The following is a 26,291-nucleotide window of genomic DNA, read 5'->3' as shown; positions in this document are numbered from 1 at the left end:
GGAACTTATTTTTTATTGTCTGAAACTAAATATACATTTGTTTATCGTGTATTTAGAAAGTACAAAAATTTGGAATTAAGTAAAACAATCATTGGAAATAATGAGAACAAAAATTGTTAAACATTCAATTATTTTCTAAACTCATGTCTGAAAAACAATGTATGCAAGTAAATTCGCGATTACACGTGCGCACACATTTGTCATGGGCCATATGCTGCATTACAAGCATCGTTTATTATTGGGAACTAATAAAACAGCGTATTGACTTAGCCCCTGTCGACTTAGCCTCGAACGTCGTTTTCTACTTTTGTTACTCCAAAAATATAAAAATTTTGAAAATATGCAAAAATTATTATCGGATTCGTATAAAGCATCGAATTTCCCATCAAAATTACTTATCGGTAGATTCGCAAGAGTAAAGCTTGATGAAAGAGTAGACATTTTCGAGAGATCAGAAAAATTACTTTTTACTATCAAAAACGCTTATGTCGCGTTAAAAATTACACTATAACTCAGAATGTTACCAAATTCCGTTGATAATACTGGCACATAAAGACGCATTTACAGTAGGAAAGGCAAGTTTCTACGATAGATTTAAATTGGTAAAAAGCCTAGTGTCAAGTTAGCCCCGTTGTCGGCTGCCCCGGTCTCCCCTACTTATTCGAATCAATGAATAACAGTATTAGACATTTTTATTTTCATAAATAAATTTAATTTATTACTTCAATTAGATGCAACATTAAATTTTATCAACTTATGAAAAAAATTATCAAACGAAATTTTTTATTAACTTTCTAATACCGAATGAATTCTGCATGAAGTAATACATTCAGTTATTACAGAAAATAAAATTCTTTGTTTTTAGTGCCTTCTCTAAATCGTTTCTCATCGAAATATAATTCGTGAAATTTCGCAATGTTATTTCGCGCAGATATAGGCGCAGATTCGATAGCGACGTCGACCGTGCGGATTCCGACGACAGTGTTCTCAGGCGGAAGACCTTCCGGCAAGTGAAGCAGAGACAGATCAAGGGACACCCTTCGATCAACAATGGTTCGATCCGGTCGCGTGCACGAAACATGGGCGAAATAATATCATTTTCGCATATACATGCCCGTTGGTCGCCCACGCTCACGAATGCATGGAATTGTTCGATGGCCTGTCGTCTGCTTTCTCTCTCTCTTTCTCTCTCGCTCCCTTTCTGTCTTTCTCTGTGGACGGCACGCCTCGTTTACGAGGGAAATCCGATATTTTTCGACATGGTATTTGGCGCTCAAATGATGCGCGCGCCAAGTTATCGACGTCGATTCGTCTCTTTGTACCTAACTGGCCGTCGGCTACACCGGCCACGGGGGCCGGAGTCCCCGCCGTAATTGGAAAGTGTCTTTTTGTTTTTCTACTCGATTTATCCTCCTCACCCCTTGCAAAGTTTGTAACCCACCTACCTACCTATATAAGCCCACTGCGCCTTTTCCCTCTCGTTGCATAGGTCGGTGCGGCGGGGGTGCCATGCCTGATTTAAACACTATCGACGCATTCCTACGTAGAGCGAATCCGAGAAAACCGAAAAGAGTTTAACTCCGATTTATCGTGCTCTCGCTCCCTGTGATTGCACATTCACGTTAAAAGCACCGTTCAAACGAACCGGAGTCGAAGGGGACTATTCCAATATAGATCCGATGCACTAACGCGCGGTAAACCCGCTAGAAGAACTATCTGCGAAAAGCGTCTAAAAATTCGGTTGGAATTGTTACGATTGTTCCCGCAAATCTCCCTGTACTCGATCACGATTGACGGGATTCGAGCGAGCGAGCGAGAGAAAGAGAGGAACAGAGGGAACCGATATATTCTATCACTTATATCGATATTCTGGAAATACGATTTCGTGGAGAATAAAAATCGACGAGGATTCGGGTACGGACGAATTTGCTTCTTCCGGCACAGAAGAGAGGAATTATATTTTTATTATTCTACGGGTAACCTCCGCGCTCGACAAACGAAGCGAAATCGCGTGATGCGGGGAGTTTGGGATGCGCGGGAGCGAGAGAGGAGGGATAGAAGAAGCCCAATAGAATTATCCGCGTCTAGACGAATTTCGTTACGAGGAGGACGAGCGGGGAGAGCGCCCAGGATCTTCGATATGTTAAAAAGCGTGTTACCGCACAGTACGTTATATACAATACGAGCGGCACGCCGAGCCGTATATTCTAATATACGGGAGGCGTCGAGGCTCTTCTTTTGTCAAGAGATGCAGATTCGCGCGGTCCATCGTCCATCGTCGACGTCGTTTAAGCGGTGCACAATATATATATTTGCATATATACACACACACACACACACACACACACACACACACACATATGTGTATGTATATATGTGTGGCGGCCTGTCTTCCAAAGGAATATTGAATTAAGCGTTTCCCGGGAAAATCGACTGTGTGGGTTACCATGGAAACCATAGCCGGCCCCGTGTTTCGCTTCTCAACCCGGCGCGCGGTCGCATTCTCGCACGGATTCGACGTCGCTCGGAAGCGGATCGCCGCACCGCCACCGGTCCGACCCCGACGTTTCATCAAACATTCCGATATACAGGTTCGCGAATTTTTTGGACCGGTGACCGCGCGCTGCCGCGCTTTGCCCGCCGCGACCCTCGCGTAATTCGAATCGAAATCCAGTTCGCATTGAATCCGAAGCCGATCGGGATTCCGATTCGCGGGAAAAGCAATACGTTCTGATTTATTCTCGTAATTATCTCCCGTTTTAGGAACCAAGTGTCTCGGAAAAAATAATAATAATAAAGAGAGGAACGAGGGCTTTGAATATTTTATTATAGCTGATGTGCAGGTTTCGCTACACCCTCGCCACGCTTCTCGCGTTCCGCGAGGATTTTTTTTCCGGCACGCCTAATGCAGGTCGGACACTAATACCTCGAGCAACAAGGGATCGATAGCCGGCAGAGTGACTTGCTAGATTAAGCTCGTTACTCAGTATCGCGAATTATATTCTTGCCGGGCGCTTGCGAACTATCAAGGATCAATACCGCCCGCGCGCATAGTTCAATCCTAATGCAACTTGCCAGAAGTTTCCGGGAGAATCAAACATAAAGCCCGTACACCGATACCATGGGGAGAGAGAGAGAAACGGAGGGTAAAGGGGGAGAGCGAGAGAGGAAAGAGAAGAGAGGGCGGACGGACAGCGTTAATCCGACCATAGAAACTCGAATCCGCCACTCGATATGGAATAAAGCGCGCGCTTTTGTCTCCCGCTTCTCGGCATCGTTCGTATAAACGTCGCGCCGTTTTGAGACTCGACATCGACAATCGGTTACCCTTCTGCTGTCCGTCATCCGGACGAGTGGCTGGACATTCGACTGTCAAACTGAGTTACCGAACTACATCCGATAGTTTTTTAATCAGGGGGGTGGGCACAGGGCGGGCGCGAAGAAAAATTCGCGGAGAATGGCAATTTTTCATCGATCTTTACGTCCAACGTGGTGTCGAGTTTTCGTCGTTGACTATGCGTCGTCTGCAACATTCGAGATATCTGATATCTAACAAAAAGCCTATAGACATCTTCTCCGATATCTTCGATGTACATCGAAGATGCCGTTTGTTGTTTGTTCTTCGAAAAGTCAACGCCACCGATAAAATAATTTTTCAATGCTATTTTATCACTAGTATTTTTCTAGATATTTCTTATACGACACGACTGTAATTTCCAAATTCTTTCACGTAACATATTTTCCTATCGCTGTGTGTGTACCACAGAAATCTCTATATTTCCAAAATATACCACAAGCCATCTGACGCGCTTTATTTTTCGCGCCTCTTCGCGATATCGAGTCTCCGGCAGGCACGGTCGTGGATCAGGAGATCGTCGTGGTCGGGAAAGCCCGCTGGCTGGATTCACTTCCGCCGATCGTCCCTCGCTCACCGGAAACCGAAAAGCCGCGAGAGGAAGAAGTTTCTCATTCCGCGGGGGGGGGGGGGGGGGGGGGGGAGACAGGGTGGGTTTACTGAGCTCGTGAGTACCCGTGCCCGAGAGACTCGGGAGAGAGAAAGAGCAAAGGGGAACGAGAGGGAGTCGATTTTCACGGAATTCACAGAGAGCGATCGCGAGTCCGGGCACGCGTGGGTTCGCGCGGTGCGGCGCATTGCCAATAAAGTTTCGTGGGTTAACGCGGCGCAGGTATGCTCGATCTACTAAGGCCGATAACTCGATTCTCCATCGATCTCGGGAGAAGGAGAGCGAAAGAGAGAGAGGTGGGAAGAAAGAGGAGAGTATGGAGACACGGTGTCGTTTTCCGCAGAGGGAACCCGGGGTTCGTAGGGACACGCTTCCGCGGGATTCAATTTGCCATTCTCCCTCGGATCCACCCGTGTTCTCTCTCTCTCGGCACGCCTCCTCCTTCCCGATGTGGCTTCTTCTTTAGGAAGAAACGATCGCGAACGCGGTTACATGCACCGGTTAGAAGCGCTCACGGGCGTGAGCCGATAAATAGCGCGGCGGCGTGGCGTTGTCGAGGGAACGGAGGGAACCCGTCGCGCTACAAAATGGAGCTAACCGAGTTCGTCCCGTTGGAGTTCCTCGCGAATGGAATTACGAGTTGCGCGATCCGCGTGTATACGACGAACGTGATCGCGAGCGACATAAAAATATCGAGAGAGCTGTCGGAACGCGAGCGTTCCGCTTCAACGGGTCGTGGAAACGAGTCGCTCCGCGACGAGCCGCGTCCGATGATGTCCGGTCGTCCGAGGAAAACATTTGTACAAACGTGTATCGCGTTGTTAATTATTGCTGTTAGAAACAAAATGTATAGCGTTATCCTTCCAACACCAGAGGATAATGGTTATCTCTGATAAATCATCGCGATCTCCGTGCGCTTCCAATCCTGGCGTGCTTCCAAGAGGAATGAGTGTTTGCGAAGAACAAAGAACGTGACGTTGTTCTCGCCCGGGCTCTTAGATGCGTTCGATCGGGGGGAAGAGAATTTGCTGTTTGCAAATGTTCTCGCGGGGAGGAGGGTTGGTGATGGGGGGCGCGTACGGGCAGCATCGTTAAGTCCATCCAGAGAGAGAGAGAGAGAGTGGCGAGCCACGGTGATGGATGGTGAGAATGCAAGTTTACGCGACACCATCGGGGTTTCGGGCGCGGGGGATCTTAAGCCGGGTTTCGCGAATTACATATTTTGCGGGGCGGCGGGGTGGCAACGGTTGGCTTTTGTGCGAGGCAGAATCGCGCTTGCCACTGCCGCCACCGCCGGTGAATAGGATTTTCGTCGACAATGCCGCGACGACTACGAGACGGGGCGAAACTCGATATCGCTCGCGAAGTCACCGCTGTGCAGAATTTCCGCGAAGAATACGTGGTGGGTGCTTCGCTCTTGCTCGTTTCCTTTCTCTCTCTCTGTCTCTCTCTCTCTCTCTCTAGCTTTTTCTGTTTCGCGCTGCCGCAAGCACGTATGTTTACGACGCGCGGAATGAACGCGAGACGAAGCATGTGATAGTCTACCTTGTGCGCGCAGGTGTCTTCCACGAGCGCGCGTAATTAGTTCAAGACGCACGGTTTAACGCGGAATATCCGAATATCTGATTTGCCCTGTGTATCTCATTGTATCGCATTTTCTCTCTCCTATAATACGCATGCGTTTGCATGCGCGGTCTGCGCTGACGTTTCTTCCGAACGATTTAATTTTCATCGTTCGATTAACTTCCCCGATCCTCGTTTCTACGAGGATTATTGACGATATACCGCGCCGTATCGCTTCGGATGCGCGTAATGTGGCGAGTAACGACCACAAGCTAATACTCTCTAATTCTTATTATACACAAGAAGTACCTCGCTCCTTATTCCACTCGGCGAACTCGAAAATGACGTATCCGGAAACTGTCTCTAGCGCGGTTCTAAGGCAGTCAATAGACGCAAGACAATACCGAGAAGCGCATAATCCGGGAATGGCTCCAGCATTTTGACGCCGGATACACGTAGGAGGAGGCTGAGATCGTGCGCGACATTATTACGACCACCTTTATTGCGGATCTCCCGGCCACCCTCTCTCTCTCTCTCTCTCTCTCTCTCTCTCTCTCGCCCTCTTGCACGCGCGCGTCCCGGTAACGATATTGACGCCAATCTTGTCTCGCTAACCTCCTTGTTAGCCCCGCAGATTACACTTAGAACCGCCTCCGTGATAACGTTACGCGCCTGTGTATCGCACCACTCGCCGAGCGCGATGTACAACTCCCCGAGTTGCCAGTAATGCGTCAGCATACGGCGCCGTAATATCTTATCATTTGCAGATAATCAGTAGCTTATTACTAAGTTGGAGCAATTCGTATTCTGCGAACCGTAATTCTGGAAATCCGGATTTCTAATGCCGTTTCACCGTTGGTCACGGTGCGTTTACGCCTTAAATGGTGTCCCTCATGCGTATGATTTATTTATGGTAAATCTATTAATCGTGCTTATTGTACTGAGTTTTGCAAAAAAAAAAAGATACGCGGCATGCGCCAGAAACGTACCTCTCTCTTTGTCCGAAATCAATTGAGCCACCTTGTTGACGCGAAAGTCGATGGGCACCAGAGAAGTCTCGTTGACTTTCAAAAACCGCTCGCACTCCTCCTTCCTTCGCTGAAATTCCTTCCTGTAATAACAGTTAAAAAAATTTATAAATAAATGCGGAGATCTCTCCAAAGCGGCCATTTCACTGGCGTATAACGTATCTCTATACCGTTCCTGTTGTTTTATTTCGACGTCGCTCGTTAACCGAGCTTAAGCGAGCTTCCCGTCTCTTGTTCTATTGTAATTAACGAAACATTTGCAAGTCATTTACAACGGAACGCGATGGGAAGGCGCGTGAAAGCGTTATGAATATTCCACGTATGTCCCGGTCGCGCGTTGCGCGTACCGCGCGATATGTACTTCCGGAATAAACACTCGTGAGGCCGACGAGAGCTTCAAATTACTATATCTTCTCCAGTTTCACGAAGTAGACGCAAATACTACGGAGTTTCGCGACTGTCAGATATACTACTTCGGTATATATACGCATATACACATTCGGTGTAACGGCAGTAACCCATAGGACAGAATGTTTGACGTACCACTATTGATACAAAGATCGCGCATATATATGCATATGTAAGCAAAGATCGATACAGAGAGAAAGAGAGAGACAGAGAGAACGGAAGAGACAGAGACTTGAGAGAATATGTACGTAATAGTACTTATTCATAATTGAAAAGCATCGCGGAGAAGAAGCGTTGTGAATTTATCGGAAAAACGCTACCACATAGCTCGAAACGTTTAGGACACATTTGAATACAACAAAACGACGAAATCTAAATGAGATATAATAGCGATATTAAAAATTTGCATTGTCGTGCAAAATACGGCAAGTAAATTTAATTATTTTATTTTTAATCAAGCGATCTGTTAACCGCGAGTTTCTGACGGATGATAATTATCGTTGGGAAGAAGCGATTGTATCAAGCATGAGAAATTATTTTGTTGAGCATTAAGTATGGGTTTTGACGGATGAAAATTATTGTTAGGGGGGAAGCCGCGTGCATCCCCTTGTCGCTGCGGTCCGCAAAGCTGCAACTTCTCCACTACGTGTAGGTAAATTTCTCTCAAGCCGAAGGAAGCAACGGCATAAATCGTGGCGGAAGCGTGGTTTCGCAACAGAAACAAAAGGAGGAGGGCGAAAAAAAAGAGGTGCCGGCGTGGCAGAGAGAAAGTCGGTTGGAAATTACAATATTCATTTCGATAAAAGGTAACGGCGCGATCGTATACGCTACTCTCTGTGTCCGAGGGTAATTTATTATCTCGATGCCCGGAGAATTATCCCGCTTTTGCGCCGCGGACTCTTTCACCGCGGACAGCGTGTCCGGTTGCAATAAATACTCCTATGATAACGGGCGGCGCAAAATACGCCGATGATTCGTCCAATTAAGACCGTGGGCATTACCGATAATTAGCAAAATCGTTGTTTCGCGATAATTTGATTTAGGAAGTTGACGAAAATATCAAAGGGAAACGCTGACAATGAGAGATATAAAGTCGAGCGGAGTAATCAAAGTCGTTACGTAAATCGGACAACACGATTCTCAATGATAAAATTAACAGCTATTATAACATCATTTAAGAGTAAATATTCACGTATTGTGTTCACTCGCTACACGCGAAATTTAAAACCGGTAACTGTCAATTTTAATATTGGAAATTCATTATATGGCTGCAGTTCTTGTACCCATTAGAAGTTTCTCTTTCTCTTCAAAAACTGTATCTTCTAAAATTTATCCCTCTTTCACACAAAAACAATTCTCTTTTAAAAGATTTATACTTGAAACAGTAACATTAACATGAATGTTTTAAATATAGGATAGGAAAAAACACATGAATACAACAAAACCAAATGACACATCGAATTGTGCGGTGAACACGCATACAAATAAAAAAATATATATCAATGAACAAAATTCAACGTAAGAGAGGCGCGGTTTAACCGGTCCTGAAAGGGTTATTCTATTATTTTGGAGTTTTGTTATAAAACTGTTTTGCGGGACGAGTTGATACCGGATCGCACTGACGAATGGGCACCGGAGGAAGGGGGGACGGGGGGGGGGTGCCCGCCCTCGGGCGGATCTGGTATCAAATATTATCCATTATTAAACACTACAGAGCCCGGGCGTGTGTAGCAGCGTACGTCCGTCAATTTTTCAATATTTTTCTGGCTTCGAGCGCCAAAGCGCGTTCAACGGGCGTCACTCACCCCCGCTGCCGCAACGGTGTATCGGTATAAATTCGCGCGTTACCTTTGATACACAACGCGATGCGGTATCATTTATCCGCTCGGGCGGATGTCCCATTGTCCACGCCGCGTCGGATTCTAAGGATATCGTTTTTAGAAAATAATTATGACCGTGGAATGTCGCAAATTACCTCGATGACGTTCCAACGTTATCTCTGCGGCCTGTAGATATTAATTAAAATAAAATTCTACCAGAAATAAGATATCGCTTTTTGTTTGCACCTTTCTAAGATCTGATTTCTTCCTGAAAATCTCTGGATCTTCGAACGACGTGAGCTCGAAAAACGCCTTACCTCGTGTGTCTCAAGCTACGATCTTCTTACGGAAAATCGCCGAAAAGGCAGAGCGCGTCCCGATCTCCTTGGAATCGTTTTAGCCGCGCAGCGAAGTAACATTTCGATATTTCGGCGTATGTATCTATTTTCAGCGAGGAGAGATAAGGGAGAATTTTTCTATGCTGGGCTACATACGAGAGAATAGGATGCGCGCACATTTCACGCTTTATGCGGCCACCGCAAAATCGATCGTCGACGATCGAATCCCACGGATGGAGGAAATAGCGTACCTCTGTTTTTCCTACAAATTGAATTCGGTCCACGTTAAATATTATCGGTTATTAAAAGCGACGTCGTTTGCGCGCCCGTATGTATGCATGTGTGCGATCTGTCGATATTTTTCTGCTCCATGAACACTCTCTTTGGGAATTTCTCTCTTTTTCCCTCCCTCCCTCTCTCTCTCTTCCTCTCTCCCTATTCTCTCCATTCCCCCATTCCCATCATTCGGTCTCTTCATCGTATCCCACCTCCCTGTCCCGTCCTACTTTGCCTGGGTTAATTCCGCGGGTTACTCTCGGTAGGGAAGGTCGGCGGTGTTGGTTTCCAGATCATAGCCACGCAATATATAGATCCGGAGCGACATATCGATCGATGTGGACGAAAGCGGAATAATAATTTGCACTGTTATTGCGAACCCATCCGACGAAATCAAACCGGGCCGGCGCGTTCGCCCTCTTGTTCCACCCCCTCGCCCTGCATCCCTATGTCCGGGTGTTTGGCCTCTCTTTTCTTCTCTCTTTCTCTCTCTTGATCTCTTCAGCTCTTCTTGTTCATTATCTCCACCCATCTTCGCTCTCTATCTCTCTCTCTCTTTCTTTCATCCGTCCTTTTGAAGGTAGAGTAAATGCTTTTATTGATTCCCTCCACACTCTTTTCCCCCCTTTTTGTACCGGCCTCTACACATACACACGTTAGGCACACGCTTTGTTCGACGGATGAGTGGAACAGCTACGAATATGCGAATGACAAGTGGCAATCGATTGGAACTCATCGTCTCCTCGGTGGCGCCTAGCTCGTCGACGCCCCAAAGACGCTTCGCCTCGGTAGAAAAATACTCCCGACATGTACTTGCCTCGCCGTAATGGCTTCATCGTCGTAGACATAATGGCATTCTCCAGACAGTGGCAAGCGAGAGACAATCCCGCATAATCTCGCGCGACATATTTGATTTCACTTAACGTCCCGACGAACCTTGTAGTTTTCGTGAGGAAATAACAAATAATGAACTTTAAAAAACACTTCTTTCAGTTACTGTACCCTGTTACACACATTTATTATTTTAATAACACATGATTTTCGTTTCTCTAATATTCGTCACGTAATTTACATTCCCGTCGTATTCGCGTGTCCGCGCGTAAAAGTGATTTCGTTTCGTTGGCGAAGGATTGATAAATAATTAATAAATTTCGCAAATAACTCCGTACATAACTTCGATGTTATTGTTGAGAGATTTGTCGGAAGAGCAGGAACGGATGGGAGAATTGCGAGCGAGGTGAGCAATCTTGGCCGATGTCGGGGAAGCACGGGGGAAGTACGGTTTACTTCAAAAACTTTTTACCGGTAGCCAGCGGGCACTTTAAATAATCCTTCTGCACGCGGATATTAAATTTCTTACCGTGGCTCGCCGTGAGTATGGCCAGGGTGCCATGGCAGTCCGTTTAAACGGTACACTTTGTCCGCAAGACCGGGGATTGCTGCGGTATTACATATATACATATATATATGTATGCGTGTATATATCTTGTGGTCCTGTGGCCGTTTAAACTCTATTCGCGAGTTCCGTAAGAAACCCTTAAGGCTAATTGAGACGACTTTTTCACGGAGGCGTTATTTCACGCTCTGAAAGACGCGCGACGGCTCTCGATATTGAGCGTGTCGATCGCGTTTGAGATTAGTTTCTTCGTTGTGGCTTTTGAAGAATAAAAAAAGAGTAATGGACGTAACAAGTTGCAAAATGTTGCGCGGAGGAAAGCGAGAGGAAAATTTTTCACTGGAAAAATCAAGCACGAGAGTGTAAAGATAAGAATTCGCCTAATTAAAACCAAGTGACCGACAACCGCGCGAGTTCGTTTGAACTTTCGATCGGCCCTTTTCTCTCCTTTCCGTAGACGAGTTTCGTCATTAGCGGATTTGCGGAGCGTTTCTCAAGAGCCACGCAGGACGTATTGAATATTAACGGACGCTCTCGTAAAAATTTTCAGAGTTGGCAAAGTGGTTTTGCGTTGTCGCTCGTCGACTTCGAGTACGCATCGGGACGTTAAGAACGCTCGCTCTGCCTGCAAATAACGGCAGAGCTTTGAATTTTAATGCGCCGCGCCGATGTCGCGACATCAGGCATCATTCTGAAGAGCACAATATTTTCGCAAGATTAATCACAACGGCGCCGACAACGCCGCCATTCTCCCTTATCGTAAAATTAAATGTCACTGTGGAAATGAAAGCCGTTTTTTTTATATTCCACTTCTTGTGGCCAGTATCCTCGAACAATTAATCGTTACCATCAGTTTGGATTAAACTTATTTTTTTTATGTCCACGTATAGCAATAGCGTTATAAGGGTCAATTAATCGAAGTAACAGATATCTGTTAATCAGCTGTCTTGTCAGAAATGTCCGAGCAGTTAAGCGACAATTAATTAGTAAAATATAAATTCTCTACTTTCAAAAGTATTTCCGTTTGCATGGAGTGCACGACGGGAGTTGTATGAATGCGAGGTATAAACGCGAGGGAAGTGATCCCTCATGAAAAAAATATGAGGCAAAATTGCGGAATAAAATATTTTCATAAGAGACCGCGTCTCCGAGGAAAAACCGGCTTCAAGCTGCCATGTATACGTTCATTTAGGTAAGTGAGATACGCCAGTCGTGTCGCAGAGACTGGGGGAGACTGAACCATCTTTCTGAAACTACCCTACATAGCTATACGGGTAATGCGCACAGTGCCGGCATTGTAATTGTGAGGTTGGGGAAGGACATTCACCGCGCACATTCGGCGCTTCATGTGGGCGTCTGATAATGAACCGTATTTATCTGATACGCGGAACATATTCATCTCTCATGTATGCGCGAGATAAGATGGGAATCGGGGACGCCGCGCCGGTCGCGCAATGGAAATGCAAGTCCAATGTTAACGCTCTTGAAATGTAGAGATATCCCATATACGTTATCCATTGTTTATCTCAGATTTTTAATTAGAACTGATGAATCAAAAATGACGGTCTAAAATTGGAAATATTTGAAAATAATTCTCTAATATCGAATCAGCGATAAAAGCTAATAAAGGCAAGAAGAAATCTAATCATTTGCTCAAAAGCTACAAAAATAGTAAAAGTAAGAATATAAATATTTTAAAACAATAGTAGTGTACAAATTCTTTTTGCAACGGAAGACTGAATGTTCTATTAAATCACATCAGGTTTTAGAATACTGTACTAAGCCGAGTTTTCTCCACACAAAAGTTGGATTAGGCGTCTTATAAGTCATCCTTTTCGTTATTATGTTCCTTTGACATTTCGAAGATATATCGTCTGATCGTACCGGTTATTCCGGGACACCCTGTACAGTCGCTGAATCGGTACAAATCGCTCTTTGAGAGGACCCTCAGAGAAAATTATTTGCGTCGAATCGCTCGATGTTCCCCCTCCGGTATATCGATGTCGAAATACAGCCCGCAAAAATAATCCAGCCCGGGGGCAGGTAGCGTTTATACGAGCGCGACGTTTCTCTTTCCAGCGTTACGCTCGGACAGAAATATGGTCGATCCGGCAGCTATTTTCTCTGCGGTCCGGCTACAGCCGGCAAACAGCCGGGGCCGCAAACCTCCGCGGATTTTCTCCCCGCTCGCGCTCTTTGCGATCGCGCAACGTGTGCCGGTGCCCGGCACACGAAGATCTTCGAAATGCAGGCGGGCGCGCGCCATTAATTACGGCGTATCCAATTATTCTTCGTTACGGTGCAGGATGATATATCGGCCAACCAATCCCCATTTTGTTGTATCGCGCGTCGAAGCCCGCATCGCGCGCATCCACCGCGCGATATACACGTTACGGGAATATAATCCCTCCTCCATAACAATTATATAACAATGCTAATGCCGTAACAATGGACGCGATAACGAGGAACAGCCTCGCGCGGAATATCGCTCGACGCGTTCTCGCGTACACGGGGGTGTCATATGCTGCGCGAGAAGCTTCATGAAATGGACTTGAAACGTTGATACAGTAGCTGGGTATTGATTAAACGGGACGGAAAGGTCTTGCGCTTTTTTATTCAACGAAGCTTTTTTTAAATGCCTCTCTCTTTCTCTCTTTTTTCTTGCTCCAACGCGATGCTGTAAAGATAGAGGGACGCTTTTCACGTGCTTTCACGCTTTTTACGTTATTATGCGTTATGTTACGTTTCTACGACACCCTGTGTACTAGACGCAAATCGCTACGAACTTGTTAATTGCGGACCACTGTCTGAACAACGGACGGCATAATGCCGAGTCATTGGGATGCGGCAAGGGCGCTAGACGGTAGTCTAACCGCGTAGGCGACGTCGAAACAAGACCACTTCATAGCTGTGACTGAGCAGAGTCGAAGGGGCCAAGGCGGGGTTATACGTCGATTACTTCATTAATTAGCCTGGCTGAAGGCTCTCGGTTCCTCTCCCTCTTCGCCTTTCTCTCTCTCTCTCTCTCTCTCTCTCTCTTTCTCTCTCTCTCTCTCTCTCCTCCTATCTTTCCCTACGCTCAGATTCACATCGACGGCTAATCCACTCCTGTGGGTTTGCGCCGACACCCGCGGAGTTTCCACTTTTTGCCGTGGAAAACGCGACGCGTCATCTTACTTGCCGCGCGGGGATCTTCTTGTCGGGACAGGCCTTGGGAAATGTTTTGCAGTGTCCAGCGGGTAATCGATTTTCCACTCTGGTCGTCCACTCTCTGATGCGTTAAGCTCGATATACGTGCGGGTTTTCCGACGTAAAGTTGCACTTAATTCATAACAAATTGTTCTAAATAATACCACCTAAATTACTTCGCAAATAAATAATGACTTTTACTGCTTTATATGTCCCTTAGATATTTTTGAGATTGTACAAGGTACCCGTAACATTATCGCGTTCAAGTAACGTCAAATATTCAACAAATTATATGAGCGAAGGGTAAAAGATGATTTAACGCTTTGTTCTCGAAGCTTATCCCGTGGAGGATAGATAAAGATCGTCATTGTCAACCGATCTCTCCGCGATACGGATCGTGATTCGCAAGTTCCGAGACGTCCAACGGATTTAAAGCTTTTGCGGCGGGATTAAAGGTTACCCAGGGGTTAAGGGTCGAACGGTAGAGCCGAGTGCTACCCTCGTTGCATTAATTCAACACGACTACCTCGGATAACGTGTACCGTACGGTTTTACCGTGACGCTGTATACGAGCGTTATTTTATTTCGTAAAATTCTCAGACGATAAATCTACAATGCGTTTTTTTTACGCTTTAATCGCCCGCTTAATAAATTGTATCCTCCTAACGATGATGGGAGAGCATCTTTCCGTCATTTCGAGCACGGAAGCGTTCCTCGAGCTTCTCCTCGCTTCCTCCCGCCCGCTCTTTATTTCGATAATTAAATCTCTCTTCTGCATTGTCTACGATCAAAGCTCTCGGCCTGTTTGCTCGTTGGAGGAATAATAAAACCGGAGCACTTTTAATTTATATAATTTACAAAAAGTCAAAATAAGAAATTGATTCTGTTGATAGAACTACGAACTACGACGCGCGCACGTCCATTGGAGAATTATCATTCCGGAAATATCACGAACGTTGTATCAACCATTGCAGATATCTTTAGCCGCAGATTTCTCTTTATCGAAATAAACAGATATCTAGGTATGGAAATAACTTTGAGCTATTCTTTCTAATCTCTTCCTATATTGAAGAACTCGCAAGATATAAAAAAAGATATAAACGTTAGTAAAAAAAATTAGATGTCATTATTTTCTGAAATTACACTGTAAACATACGTTTCAAGCTTAAAATATGAAATAAAATTACGCGATAATAAATTATGTCACGCTTGACGCGACAGACGAAATTTATCGCTCGTATTATCATATACAATATATACATCATGCGAAACATTGCTCTAGGTTTTCCCACGTGCATGTTTATCCCAATAATCGTGTCGCGTCGCGTCGCATTGCATCGTCCTACGTCGCTTATCCCCCGAAAGCTACCGCAATCTGGATCAAAGCCGTTGTAGGTACGTGCGGGCCGACTCGAGGAGCAATCCTTCTTGCCAAACTGACGGGCTAACGTACGAGATTTCCTCGCCTGGCTGTTCCTCTATCCCGATCGTGTTCAACATCCATCTCGTTTTTTTCCCCCGAGAACGGGGAACGAGAGCACGGTCCGGTCAGGATTCGGAGGGGGAGGAAAAAACGGGTTCATTGCGACTGGGTGGCTCGTATCTACGATTTATCCAGTCGCGGATTGCCTGCGCGGAAATCGGGGCCGATCTAATTTCGTGTGCGCGCGCGCGCGTGACCCCGACGAGGAAGCTCCTATCTCTAGCTGATGGCTCGATCTCGTATCTGGCCGATCTCTATCCTTCTACCCCGGGCTCCGAGTGCGAATTCCGGCCGGCGCATTTCTCGGCCGTTAAGTGTCGGAAAACAGAATTACGAGGTCTGGGAATATTTTTCAAGTACTCGGGACACAATGCTCCTTCAACGATTCTATCTCCCTTGACGATCGTGTTAAATTACTGCGCGCGCATTAATTTGAATTTTCTTAGAAATTTATCGCTCCCTTGATATCCTAATATTGAATACAAGGATCGTTTTCTTTTTCATCAAGAATCGTTTTAAAAGGTTCTTGTACGGCGAGGAATATTCCTCTGCCGCTGAGCGTTTGTATCTCTTCGGCGGGGAAAGATAAATTACGCATCGCTTTGCTCGATTTAAATTCAGCACGGTGCATCCCGCCCATGAAGAGTTTCCCTTTTTCCGTTTTAACTTTAGCTCTCCTTCCCGCGGTTCTTAACTATGACGTTCGGATAAAAACGCGAGACACGAAAATGGCTATAAAATGGAACTTGATACGGAATTGTGGGATAGGATCGAACTCGGAGCTTCTCCCTCCGCCTTTTGTTCTCGCGAAATAGCCCCTCGCAATTACACTCGCGCAAAATACGCTGACTATTATTCCGTGATAAAGCAAATGTGTTTTCTCGAGTATCATCCCGCAAACATTATTTCGCAATGCGGCGTCCTTTCCCTCTGCAAAATATTATTTGTTTTATTTGCAAGAGCATTCGCAAAAATTTGCGTACTTTACGTAAAAAAGAGAGAGAGAGAGAGAAAGAGAGAGAGAGAGAGAGAAAAAGAGAGAGAGAAGGGGGGAGGGAGAGAGAAACACCGTTACAACCAAACCCAGCGATTTCTCAACGGGAAAACTCCGATAATTTCTGTCGTTACAACATGCATTTTCCCTATACCTACACATACATATATGCGCACATCATGTTATTCATACAAATTTTTAGAGCGATCGTAAAACATGTAATCGTCGAAAATGATAATATTCACCGCCGTACTCGTTACGCGCGCATTCGCGCGTCGAGTTTCTAATGACTCGGCCGCGTTTGAGAATTCTGCGTGACGCTCATCGATAATTGTAGCAATTATAATTAGAACGTTCCCCTCTGGCCCTTCTCCCCGAATATAACACCGTTTGCGGCGCGGGACGGATAACGGGTGGCGCGGGCCGGATAAAATCCATTCTGCGTAATCCGTCATGTCCGCATTTATCCGTCATTAATTCAGCTGCGATTTTAATTGACAGAACAGCTACTACGCCCGCTCGCCCGCGGCTTGCACAGTGTTTATATTATCGATTTTGCAGTACGTCCACCAACCACTGACCAGGCGATGAGCGGCGGCTCACTCGCGTCTACTCGCGATTGATGCAATGATAACTATGTCTGTCTGCGTCGATAAACCGGAGAATGCGGATCGTTAAAGCGAGGCAAGCGAGATTGTACAGTGAAATTTCCGAAAATTCAGATAGCGTCAGATTATAATATAATCACGCCGAAACAATACGAACAATTCAAATTTTCATTTAAAATTTAGACGCGTAACAAACATTTTTCAGATCTTGGCAAAATCTTCTTTTTATAACATCTCTCCAGAATTTTCGGTTTCCTTAAATTTTCTCCTATTACTTTTGTATAAACCTCAAGTTATCTTTTAGCCAATACGATTTTAATATTTAACAAAATTATATTTTCCTGCTATTCATAAATTTTTATTAGGAAAGTTCGTGCATCCGGGAATTAATACAAAAAGATTCTGAAAATGTCAAAAACTATCAAATTCTTCGTAAATGTATCTACACGGATTCTCTTTTAAAAATCTAATAGATTCTTTTTGTAACCAATTGCAAGGTATTAGAGTTAAATACTGTTAATCCCGTTGATCGCCATCGAACGCAGAGCGAATTACCTTCGTTATTATATCGCCGTGGGAAATTTTATGATATTTTCCTCCAGTGTATAATGGCGGTTTAATCAACACAATATCGCGCGTGTGTCACATATAGGGTGGTTCAAACACTTGATACGAAATAACGATCAGCTTCCGTTTTTTGATTCTTTTCGATTCGGAAAGTAATACGAGGGCGACGAGCTGGAAGATCGCCCGCGTTTGTTACACAGGACACATTTTTCAAATTTGGTCCCGTTTTGCGAAATAAACGACGAATCACGCGACTCATTAAGTTCCCTCTATTGCAAAATAGTGCAATGTCCCGTACGTAATGTAAGTTTCATGTTTACGGTAATCTTTTCGCATTAGCGAATTCGTGTTCGCAGCGTGAAAGCGACAGTTAAAATATCAGGGACGAACATCAACGACGATAATATTTGAATCCTGATCGTCCCCCAAAGTTTCCAAACTCCCAGGAGATCGTCGAGCGTATCGGGACTTCTCTGCCGCGCAATCGAAATCTCCTTTCCAATTTTAAATAACGCATTTTTCGCGTTAAAGTTAATGGCGTTTAAAAATTCACGATTCATTCGCTTAATCCGGCGTCTCACCGGTTTGGCGGCCGGAGGGTTAATGCCGCTCTCAAAAGCGCCGCATTAAATGTTTATTGTTCGTCTACTCAAAGGCCACTTCGCCTAGTCGTACGGCTAGTTTCACGAGGTTAACCTAGCGGGAAGCCAGCGACGGTACCGCAGAGAGGGTAGGCTAAAACCGGAGTCTAGTTTCGTTCGGTAGCGGCCGCCGCGCCCGTCCCGGCAAGTGCCCATCCCTTCTGAATATTTTAGGAAGTACGCGCGCGTGTATCCCACCTCATCCCTTGCCGCATTATACCGGTCTCGGTGGACCCAGGCGAGCGCGTACAATCCCGGGATACAGATACACCCACACGATTAAATTCGTATGTGCGTCTGGGGAAACTGTGACTCGGGAAAATTGTAGAGAACAGTCGGAAAACACGTAGGAACATGGAAAACATCGCGAAATCCACCAACTCGCGGATTCTCTTGCGGTGTCTACCTATAGGAAATTCGGCGAGAACGCGCCTCCATCTCGAAAAATGGATCTTAATCAATGAAATCTTAAAATAAGAACGTTTTGCAATTATTTCGGAATGATTTAAAATAGATTCTATGAGCGTAATCTCATTCGCTTGTAGTTCGAGATTTTTACGCCCGCTTTTGTTGTCATTACGATGGTTCAACGTTGTTTCTCGTTTCTAAAATCGAGATTCTGTGAATTGAGACGGCAATGCTTACATCGATTGATCCGGCAAATCATGTTCGGCGGCCAGTCGCAGATCTTCCAGTGCAAAATGGTATTCTTTGAGGGCCATAAAGATCTCGGCTCTTCCCAACAGCGCCAGGGGCAACGACAGACCCTGATCAACCGTCTTGTTTCTACCTGAGACAGATATTGTCGATACCGTATGATTTAAAAAAATATCGCTGCTCGGCCTTGAGACCCGGTAATCAATTACCGTCACGAACATAAACAATTTATCGACACAAAGCCCATGAAGCCATGAAAACGTGAGGTCTTTCGACCAATTGACGTATGTTGCTAGAAAATGCGGCGAGTAAGATTTAAGTATTTATTCCACTTGTGCGGATTTGGCGCGACACCAGAACGTATGCTATCAACTCGACGACGCGTATTTCAGATCTACGCGCGCATTATACATATATAGAATTCATAGATTAGAAATATTAAAATATTCATTTGAGAAAGAATCGGCTGAACCTCACATGTAACGTAGATATATCAAATAGCCTTTGATTTTCCAGCCCAATTTATGCTTTAGTTCAATATAAATCTAAATTAATTAGCAATTAATAATTAAATCAAATAAATAGCAATTATATTATATTCGTAGTAAATAATAATTATATATGATTTAATTAAACATTCGTATAGTTGCGTTCTAATTATTGGAACAATGTAAGTGTATTATTTTATATTAGCACAAAACTAAGTTTCAACGATTGTGAATAATGTTAATTAGTGATCCGTCTTAACAATCGCATCTAATTTAATCGCGTCAGTCTGGCATTCTTGTTACAGATAATTCATGCAGTAATAAATGTCAATTATCCAATCAAGCTGCGGGACGGTGATATACCTACTGCATGTCAACATAGAATTTTTGAATAAAAAAAAATGTAAACGAGATATTAAAAGTAGTATAAGCGATGTAATAAATGACATAAGTAACAATACATACAGTAAAAATAAATTATAAATCTTTTTTTCGTTCGGATAATGGATGTTCTACCGCGATTTGTAAGTAACCTGGTTGAGGTGCGCGCAGGACAGCCTGACTGAACAGTAAAAGGGCCTTGTCGTGTTCGCCGACGGCGCCGAGCTGGTATCCTTCGAGTCGCCTGCGTCTGGAGATCTCCGCATCCTTGTCTCTGAAAAGGGGCTTCACCTTTGCGAGCGTGTCGGCCACGACGTCTTTTACTTTCGCGTCGGTGAAGACCGCCCTCATCCGTCCCTCGTCGTCATCGATCCGGCCGAATATCTTCGACGTCCAGGTATCGCCCGCGGTTTCCATCACGTGCCCGCTGAAATCATGGAAGAATCCCTTCCGGGCGGAGCGCAGCGTCTCCGACGAGCAGAGGGTCCTGTAAAATTCATCCTGATCCTGCATTCTTGTGCACGGAAGGACGCCCGGCGCGGCGTGCCGTGTCTCGTGAAATCCCTTTGTGCCGCGTTCCTCCCTCTCCGTGACTTCCCCGCGTTCCGTTAACGAGATCCCTGTGTATGCGAGCGAATCGCCTTTAGACGAGCTGAAAAACGGCCCGTCCGCGTTTTTATATCGCAGATTAGTGTACCCACTTAGTTTGTTACGATTGCGCCGCTTACACAAGTCGACTTCTCTCTCTCGCCATTCTGTTCCATTTTATTTTTAAGGGTACAGTTTTATATATTTTCCGCTACTTATTACCTCTCCTTTTGGTCTGTCTTTTTGTAAAAGGGTCCTTTTTGTACGCGCGCGAGAGAAGAATTTATCTCTTAAGATTTTTATCTTAATTTACCTCTCAGTTATTACGCTCTTATTCGGTATCCCAGTTTTCTTAATACTTTCAGCTAATTATGTTTTGATTAAATCTTCTTGTATATTTCTACTTCTTGCGAGAGACGAATTTCCCCGGAATACAATCAATTCCCTTCGCTGTCTCTTTTACTTCTTTATGCGCAGCAGTTGTCGATGTACCGACTAGAAGTCCGCCTCGTTACTCCCGACGTTGCCATCTCGTTCCCCTCGACCAATCCTTTTGAATATTACACGAGCTGGATGTTTCGGTATTTTGTATCTGCCGTCGGATGCGTGCGCGACTCTGTTCCGCGAACTCTCGGGATTAAGAAGTAGCTGTTAGATAAATCGCGGTGGGAGCAACGATCAGAATATATATAAGGAGCTCGATGTAGATATTTTGTTCGCGAAAATGCCACTAGATCCGCGCGTAATAATTTTATACACAGACTCTGATTTCAGTCCGAAAGAAACGTTGGAAGAGCGCGAGTCCGAAGAAAGTCATTCCGCCGTGCTGAATCATAAAAGGCCGAGGAAGACCGGACGCGCGGGCAGATTCCTATTCTCTCGTCTCGAGTCCGTGGAATTAAACGACTCTATTCGCCCGTGAGAAATAGCCACTCGGGGATTCTCTATCAAGAAGCAGCGAGACCCGAATTTAAGAGGACTTCCTCCTTCGCCAGGCGAGTCCTTCTTCGCAAATTGGTTGACTGCTAGAATATCGGACGTTTGTATTCTTTTCGGTCCTTCCGCTATTTACTTCTGCTTACATTTGTTTCGTCAAACAAATAAAAGTAGACGATAAAATTAATGCATAAATTATTATCTTAACACGTATTTAGGATCCAGTCGAGTTACAAATTAAAATGTTGTCGATTTGAATATAGTATTTTAGTATTTTTGGTTACAAATTAAAATTCGAACATACGTTCACGATAATTAATGGGCAGCACATTTTTTTACGGTATCTGTGGCATCGAAAAACTTTTAATCATCGAAATTATATCGGTTTTAATTCCCGCTTTAGATCCTGCTTTAGTCCACTGCTTAAACGCTTAAGTAAAGTTCACTTGAACGGCTCGTTTGACTGTCTTTTACGCAAACTTTTCACTTCTCCTCTTTAACCATTCTGAACCTGCATCCCGATTTCTTTCCGATTTCCTCTTCGTTGATTCGCAGTTTTGGAGCACGACGACCGCGGCCGAGGGACACCCGAGTGCATACGGAATGACTGAAACGGATTACCGCCGGCTCACCATCCTCTCTCCTCTATCTCCACTTGGTGAGTAAAACTTTAAAGATCCTCGACCACTCTCGTTCACCGCGAAAACCGCAGTACCCGGGGATTCCTCACGTCTCTCTCGCGCCGACTCGATGCTTTATGAAGGGTTTACTTTATAGACACGAACGAGGTATTAGAACGGAATACCGGTATTAGACTGAAGACGCCGCTAGAATGCGAACGAAAGGGAGGGACAAATGTATGTGCGTATATGTATAGCGAAAGGGACAAAGATAGAACGTTGCTAAGGAGAGAAGCTCTCTTTCCTCTTTTACTCTCTCTCTCTCTTTTCTCTCTTTCTCTATGTCTAGAACAGCTAGAGAAATAATTTTAGACACGTTCTATTTCGATCGTAAACGGCTCGCGAGGCGTTCGCTCCTCATCGCAGAGTCCTCTGGCTTCGTCCGTTCGCAAGCGTCGAGTAATCGTGAAACGCCACGAAAAATGTCTCGTCGATAACGACATTCTCGATCCCGACGTCGTCTGGTCCTTCCACCGTCACCTCGCCTCCTTTTTTCACCGTCGTTCCGTGCGGTCTTACTCCGGCGTCGCCTCTTGAGTCGACGCAGAAATCCTACCCCCGATATCCACCCCCGTCACTGTCCGTTCCACCACCATAGAGCCCCATTATAGCCCAAGAAAATTTATCGTCGAACGTCCTTGATCTCCCTTCCCGCCTCTCTCCCTGACGACCTCACCTGCTTGCGGTGGAAAATACCTGGATTCGAGTAACTCGTAAATCGAACTAGCCGTGTAATAAAGTCGTACCGTGACGTTCCTCGCTCTTTCGGAGTTTCCGCACCTTGCGACTTTTTGCTATTGTGCGCCGAGCGAAATCTTCAAGCTCCCGTGTGCGAGACGTTCTTACGTGACTTTCCCCCTCGGCCACTTAATGGCGAGCTAGATCCGACATCGTCTTGGGTGGTAAATCTTAGTTCCTTGAATTTCCATGTGAACTATGTAATTGCGTAACTACGCAAATGATTGATATTTTGGAGTTTCCTGTTTTGGATTATTACAGTCTCGCATTATTTATTTTAAATTTTATCTTTTAAATTTAATATTTAAGATCTTTTTAAGTTTGAAATTTATGATCTCAGAATATCGACATTTAACAAAGCCTTAAATTTAATTCTTGACATTTTTTAAATTAACAATTAACAATTTTTAATGTTTAAAATTTGAAACTGTAAATTAAAGAATTTAAATTAATTAAAAAATTGTATTTAAAAAATTAAGTTCTTTTACCTACAGTAAAATTTCACGCACACTTTTGCGTATTATTTTTTGACAACCGATTTTTCAGCTAATTTGATGTTTATTCTTCTCAATAAATATGCGTTAACATATATAATTATCTATTACATATCTAATTATCTTTTTTTTTTTTTACGCTGGGAAATCTTCGACTACCGAGTTCCCGGGCCCAAAGGCCCGGTATATGGCCCGGTAGCCCCCTCTTTATGGGAGGAGGAAGACCCCCCTGCCTCCGGGGAGAGGCAAGGGGAGTGTCGGATTTTTACCGACTAAAACCCAGCGGATATCCCTCTCGGCGCGTTTGGATGGGAGGGGAACGGGTAGCGTGATGATTCGTCCGCCGCCCCTCCCCCTGCGCCACGTCCTGACTGGACGTTCCTCTCGGAGGGGGAGGAGGGGGCTGTGTGCCCCCTCGGCCCATATCTAATTATCTAATAATTCATGATTACAAATAAAGAACAAACTCTTTCTAAGCTTGTAGAAACAAGTGGATAATACTGTTAACAATTTATCGCAATATTATAATCGCAAAAAATACTGTTAACAATTTATCGCAATATTATAATTATTTTATAAGATCATAATGTTATTTCAATTAATTTTAAATAAACTTTGCTTAACCCTATTCACTCCAACGTTTTTTTCGCCCCAATAATCCTCCAACCATGCACTTTCGAGTCCCACGTGTTTTTTATAATGTTAATAGCTTTGAAAAATTCCCCAAAAATTATTATAATATCTTTGTACCTTCGACTAAAAATCAATGTAAAGAACATTTGAAAATCATTTATTTAAATATTTTTTACAACAATTATATGTTGACAAACACACGTTACGACTCGTTTTACTTAAAAAATCATAACTCACGAACAAATTGACGAAGCTTAATGAACCAAAACGCAAATTAAAGCTAAAAGTAGTGCAAATGAGAAAAAAATATGAGATAATTATTAATTAAATAGGAATACTTAATTTCGTCGCCGCAAATTTGGTAATTTTTAAATGGTACAGAAGGACTTTAAGGACTTAAAGAATGCTAGAAAAGAATTTCTGAATAAGAAAAGGCGAATTTGAAGTGTGACAGATATTTTTTATGTAAAAAAATTAATTTTTTTTATATAATCGTAGCTCCTCCCCACCTCTTCCACCTGCCTCTGAGCCATAATAGACCTCTGTGGAATGTTAAATTTCTTTTTTAACGATAAAAATATTTTAAATACGGTTAAATTATACACAAAAATACATTTTTATCGAAAAAAATGCTCATTTACCTTTCACACAACACTGACGTAATCCTCCAACCATGCACTTTTATGTCCCACCGAGATTTTGATTGTCCCCCGTTTCGAGAGTAAATGAGCTAGGACTTTGAAATTTTTACCTGAGGTTCCCTGCCACAATAACTTTTTTCCGGCGTGGAGGGGATTCTCCCACGATCATTTGTTTTCCGGAACAAACGACCGTTAGAAATTCGTGGGACACGAAAGGCATGGTTGGAGCGAATAGGGTTAATTATTTTAATTAAACTCAGCTAGAACGATACATAATGTTAAACAGGAAAATTGCAAAAATAATAATCTTTCTCTCGACATATTCGCTGGACTCTATTTTGAGAAAAAAATTCATGATTAGAAAGTAGGACCGTTGAAAAGAGACACTCTATATAATTTCTCAATTATGTCTCTCGTAACTTCTCACTGCACTTTTCTTAAAGTATTTCGGGCACGGTTTAAAGCGAAGTCCGTAGAGCCCGGTCGGGTCATTCGGCCTGAGAGAATTTGTACATCGCACCGACGTTCACCATCCTTGAGAACGTAAAGTATCGATGCTGCTCCTCTGATGAAATATCGACACTTGACTTTTTGGCGTAAATGGAACCTTTCGCGCGGTAACGTCATATGAAATTCCCGAAGGACCGTCGGCAGTTGTATCGATTTAACGTCCGACCACGTATGCCCCGTTAGTTGTCATATGCGTGTCAGGTGCTCGCCTTATCTATTCACAATCCCGCTCATATTCTTCCCCGGAATGTATGAATTTTTCAGTATTGTCGTCGCAAGATTCTCTCTTTCCTCCCGTTACGAGAGCGTGGTAAAAGTTCTCTCGCGGGGTGAGATATCTGGCGCGCCTGTATTAAATTATTATATCCAAGACTTTCCGCGCTTCTGCCCGCGTTACTTCGTAATCGCGGATTTTTCGATCAATTTGTACCTTCGCGTCCCGCAAAGAAATGTGACCGCAATTTCCGTTCCCGGAAACTGATTGCTGAGCAACAAACAAGGAATATCATTGCGTGATAAACGGCGATTGCTAATGTATTCAATTGTCAACGTAATTGGTTTATTGAGTTAAAAAATGTCCTCGTCTATGTGTCACGATTCCCTTACCTTCCTCCTTTCAATCCTATATATATATGTATAAGATAAAGTTCCTTCCACCAAGAGGTTTAGACGAACCCCGATAGGTATTAAATTCTGCGGGCAATCACTATTTTTTTTCTTCTTTTTTGAAACACCGATTCTCGTGCAGCGCGGTCGTTTCTCGTGCGTGTTTTTTTTTCCGGTAGAGGAAACGCTCGCTGACGGCATATCTTGCCGAGGGTTCGCGATAATCGGGTCGATTTATGAGCCAAGATGGGAAGTTATCGCGGTACTGGTAAAGCAAAACGTTGGCAGCTTTATCGGTCTCGAATTCTCTCCCGTGAATTCTATAGGAACTTCAGGAAGAAACGTTTGGTAGATTTATCCGGCCGTTCAGCGTAGTTAATAATTGATACATCTGTTAGCTCGTGCGCCATATATTTAACTATTACGAGATAACAACGGTGATATCATAACACGCGTTAAACAGGACATTCGCGTGCGATACGCGCGCCAAAGCGAAGCTCCTCCGTAATTCGTAGTTAAGATCATGGCGGCCGTTTAATTCGTACAGACGCTAAATGGCGTTCTTTTTTTTGCCGGGTAAGGTAAGCCATTTCGCGTGTTGGGGCAGAAAGACGCGGTTGATTCGCGTAATTCGAGCAAATTGCACAATAATGCCGGCGGAAT

At 44.2% G+C, this 26,291-nt stretch overlaps 1 protein-coding gene across 8 annotated transcripts in view; it reads right to left on the bottom strand.

Annotated features, from left to right (window-relative positions):
* LOC139811376 (SET and MYND domain-containing protein 4) overlaps positions 1-22,154 on the bottom strand; it is a 35,613-nt gene extending 13,459 nt beyond the window's left edge. The window contains exons 1-4 of one of the 8 annotated variants that reach the window (XM_071775642.1): positions 20,504-22,153; positions 19,955-20,422; positions 18,922-19,066; positions 6,518-6,639 (exon numbers count right to left, since the gene is read on the bottom strand). In XM_071775642.1, the coding sequence (XP_071631743.1) occupies positions 6,518-6,639; positions 18,922-19,066; positions 19,955-20,315 (628 nt within the window). In that variant the 5' untranslated portion in view covers positions 20,316-20,422; positions 20,504-22,153. Of the gene's footprint in view, positions 1-6,517; positions 6,640-18,921; positions 19,067-19,937 lie in introns of all 8 variants that reach the window. The other 7 variants (XM_071775643.1, XM_071775644.1, XM_071775641.1 and 4 more) reach the window with 7 other exon arrangements.
* Between the last annotated feature and the right edge of the window lie 4,137 nt (positions 22,155-26,291).

Source organism: Temnothorax longispinosus, chromosome 4, assembly GCF_030848805.1.
Source record: "Temnothorax longispinosus isolate EJ_2023e chromosome 4, Tlon_JGU_v1, whole genome shotgun sequence".
Classification (NCBI taxonomy): domain Eukaryota; kingdom Metazoa; phylum Arthropoda; class Insecta; order Hymenoptera; family Formicidae; genus Temnothorax; species Temnothorax longispinosus.
The sequence above is the reverse complement of the archived record's forward strand: the minus strand, read 5'-3'. Positions and strand labels throughout refer to the sequence as shown.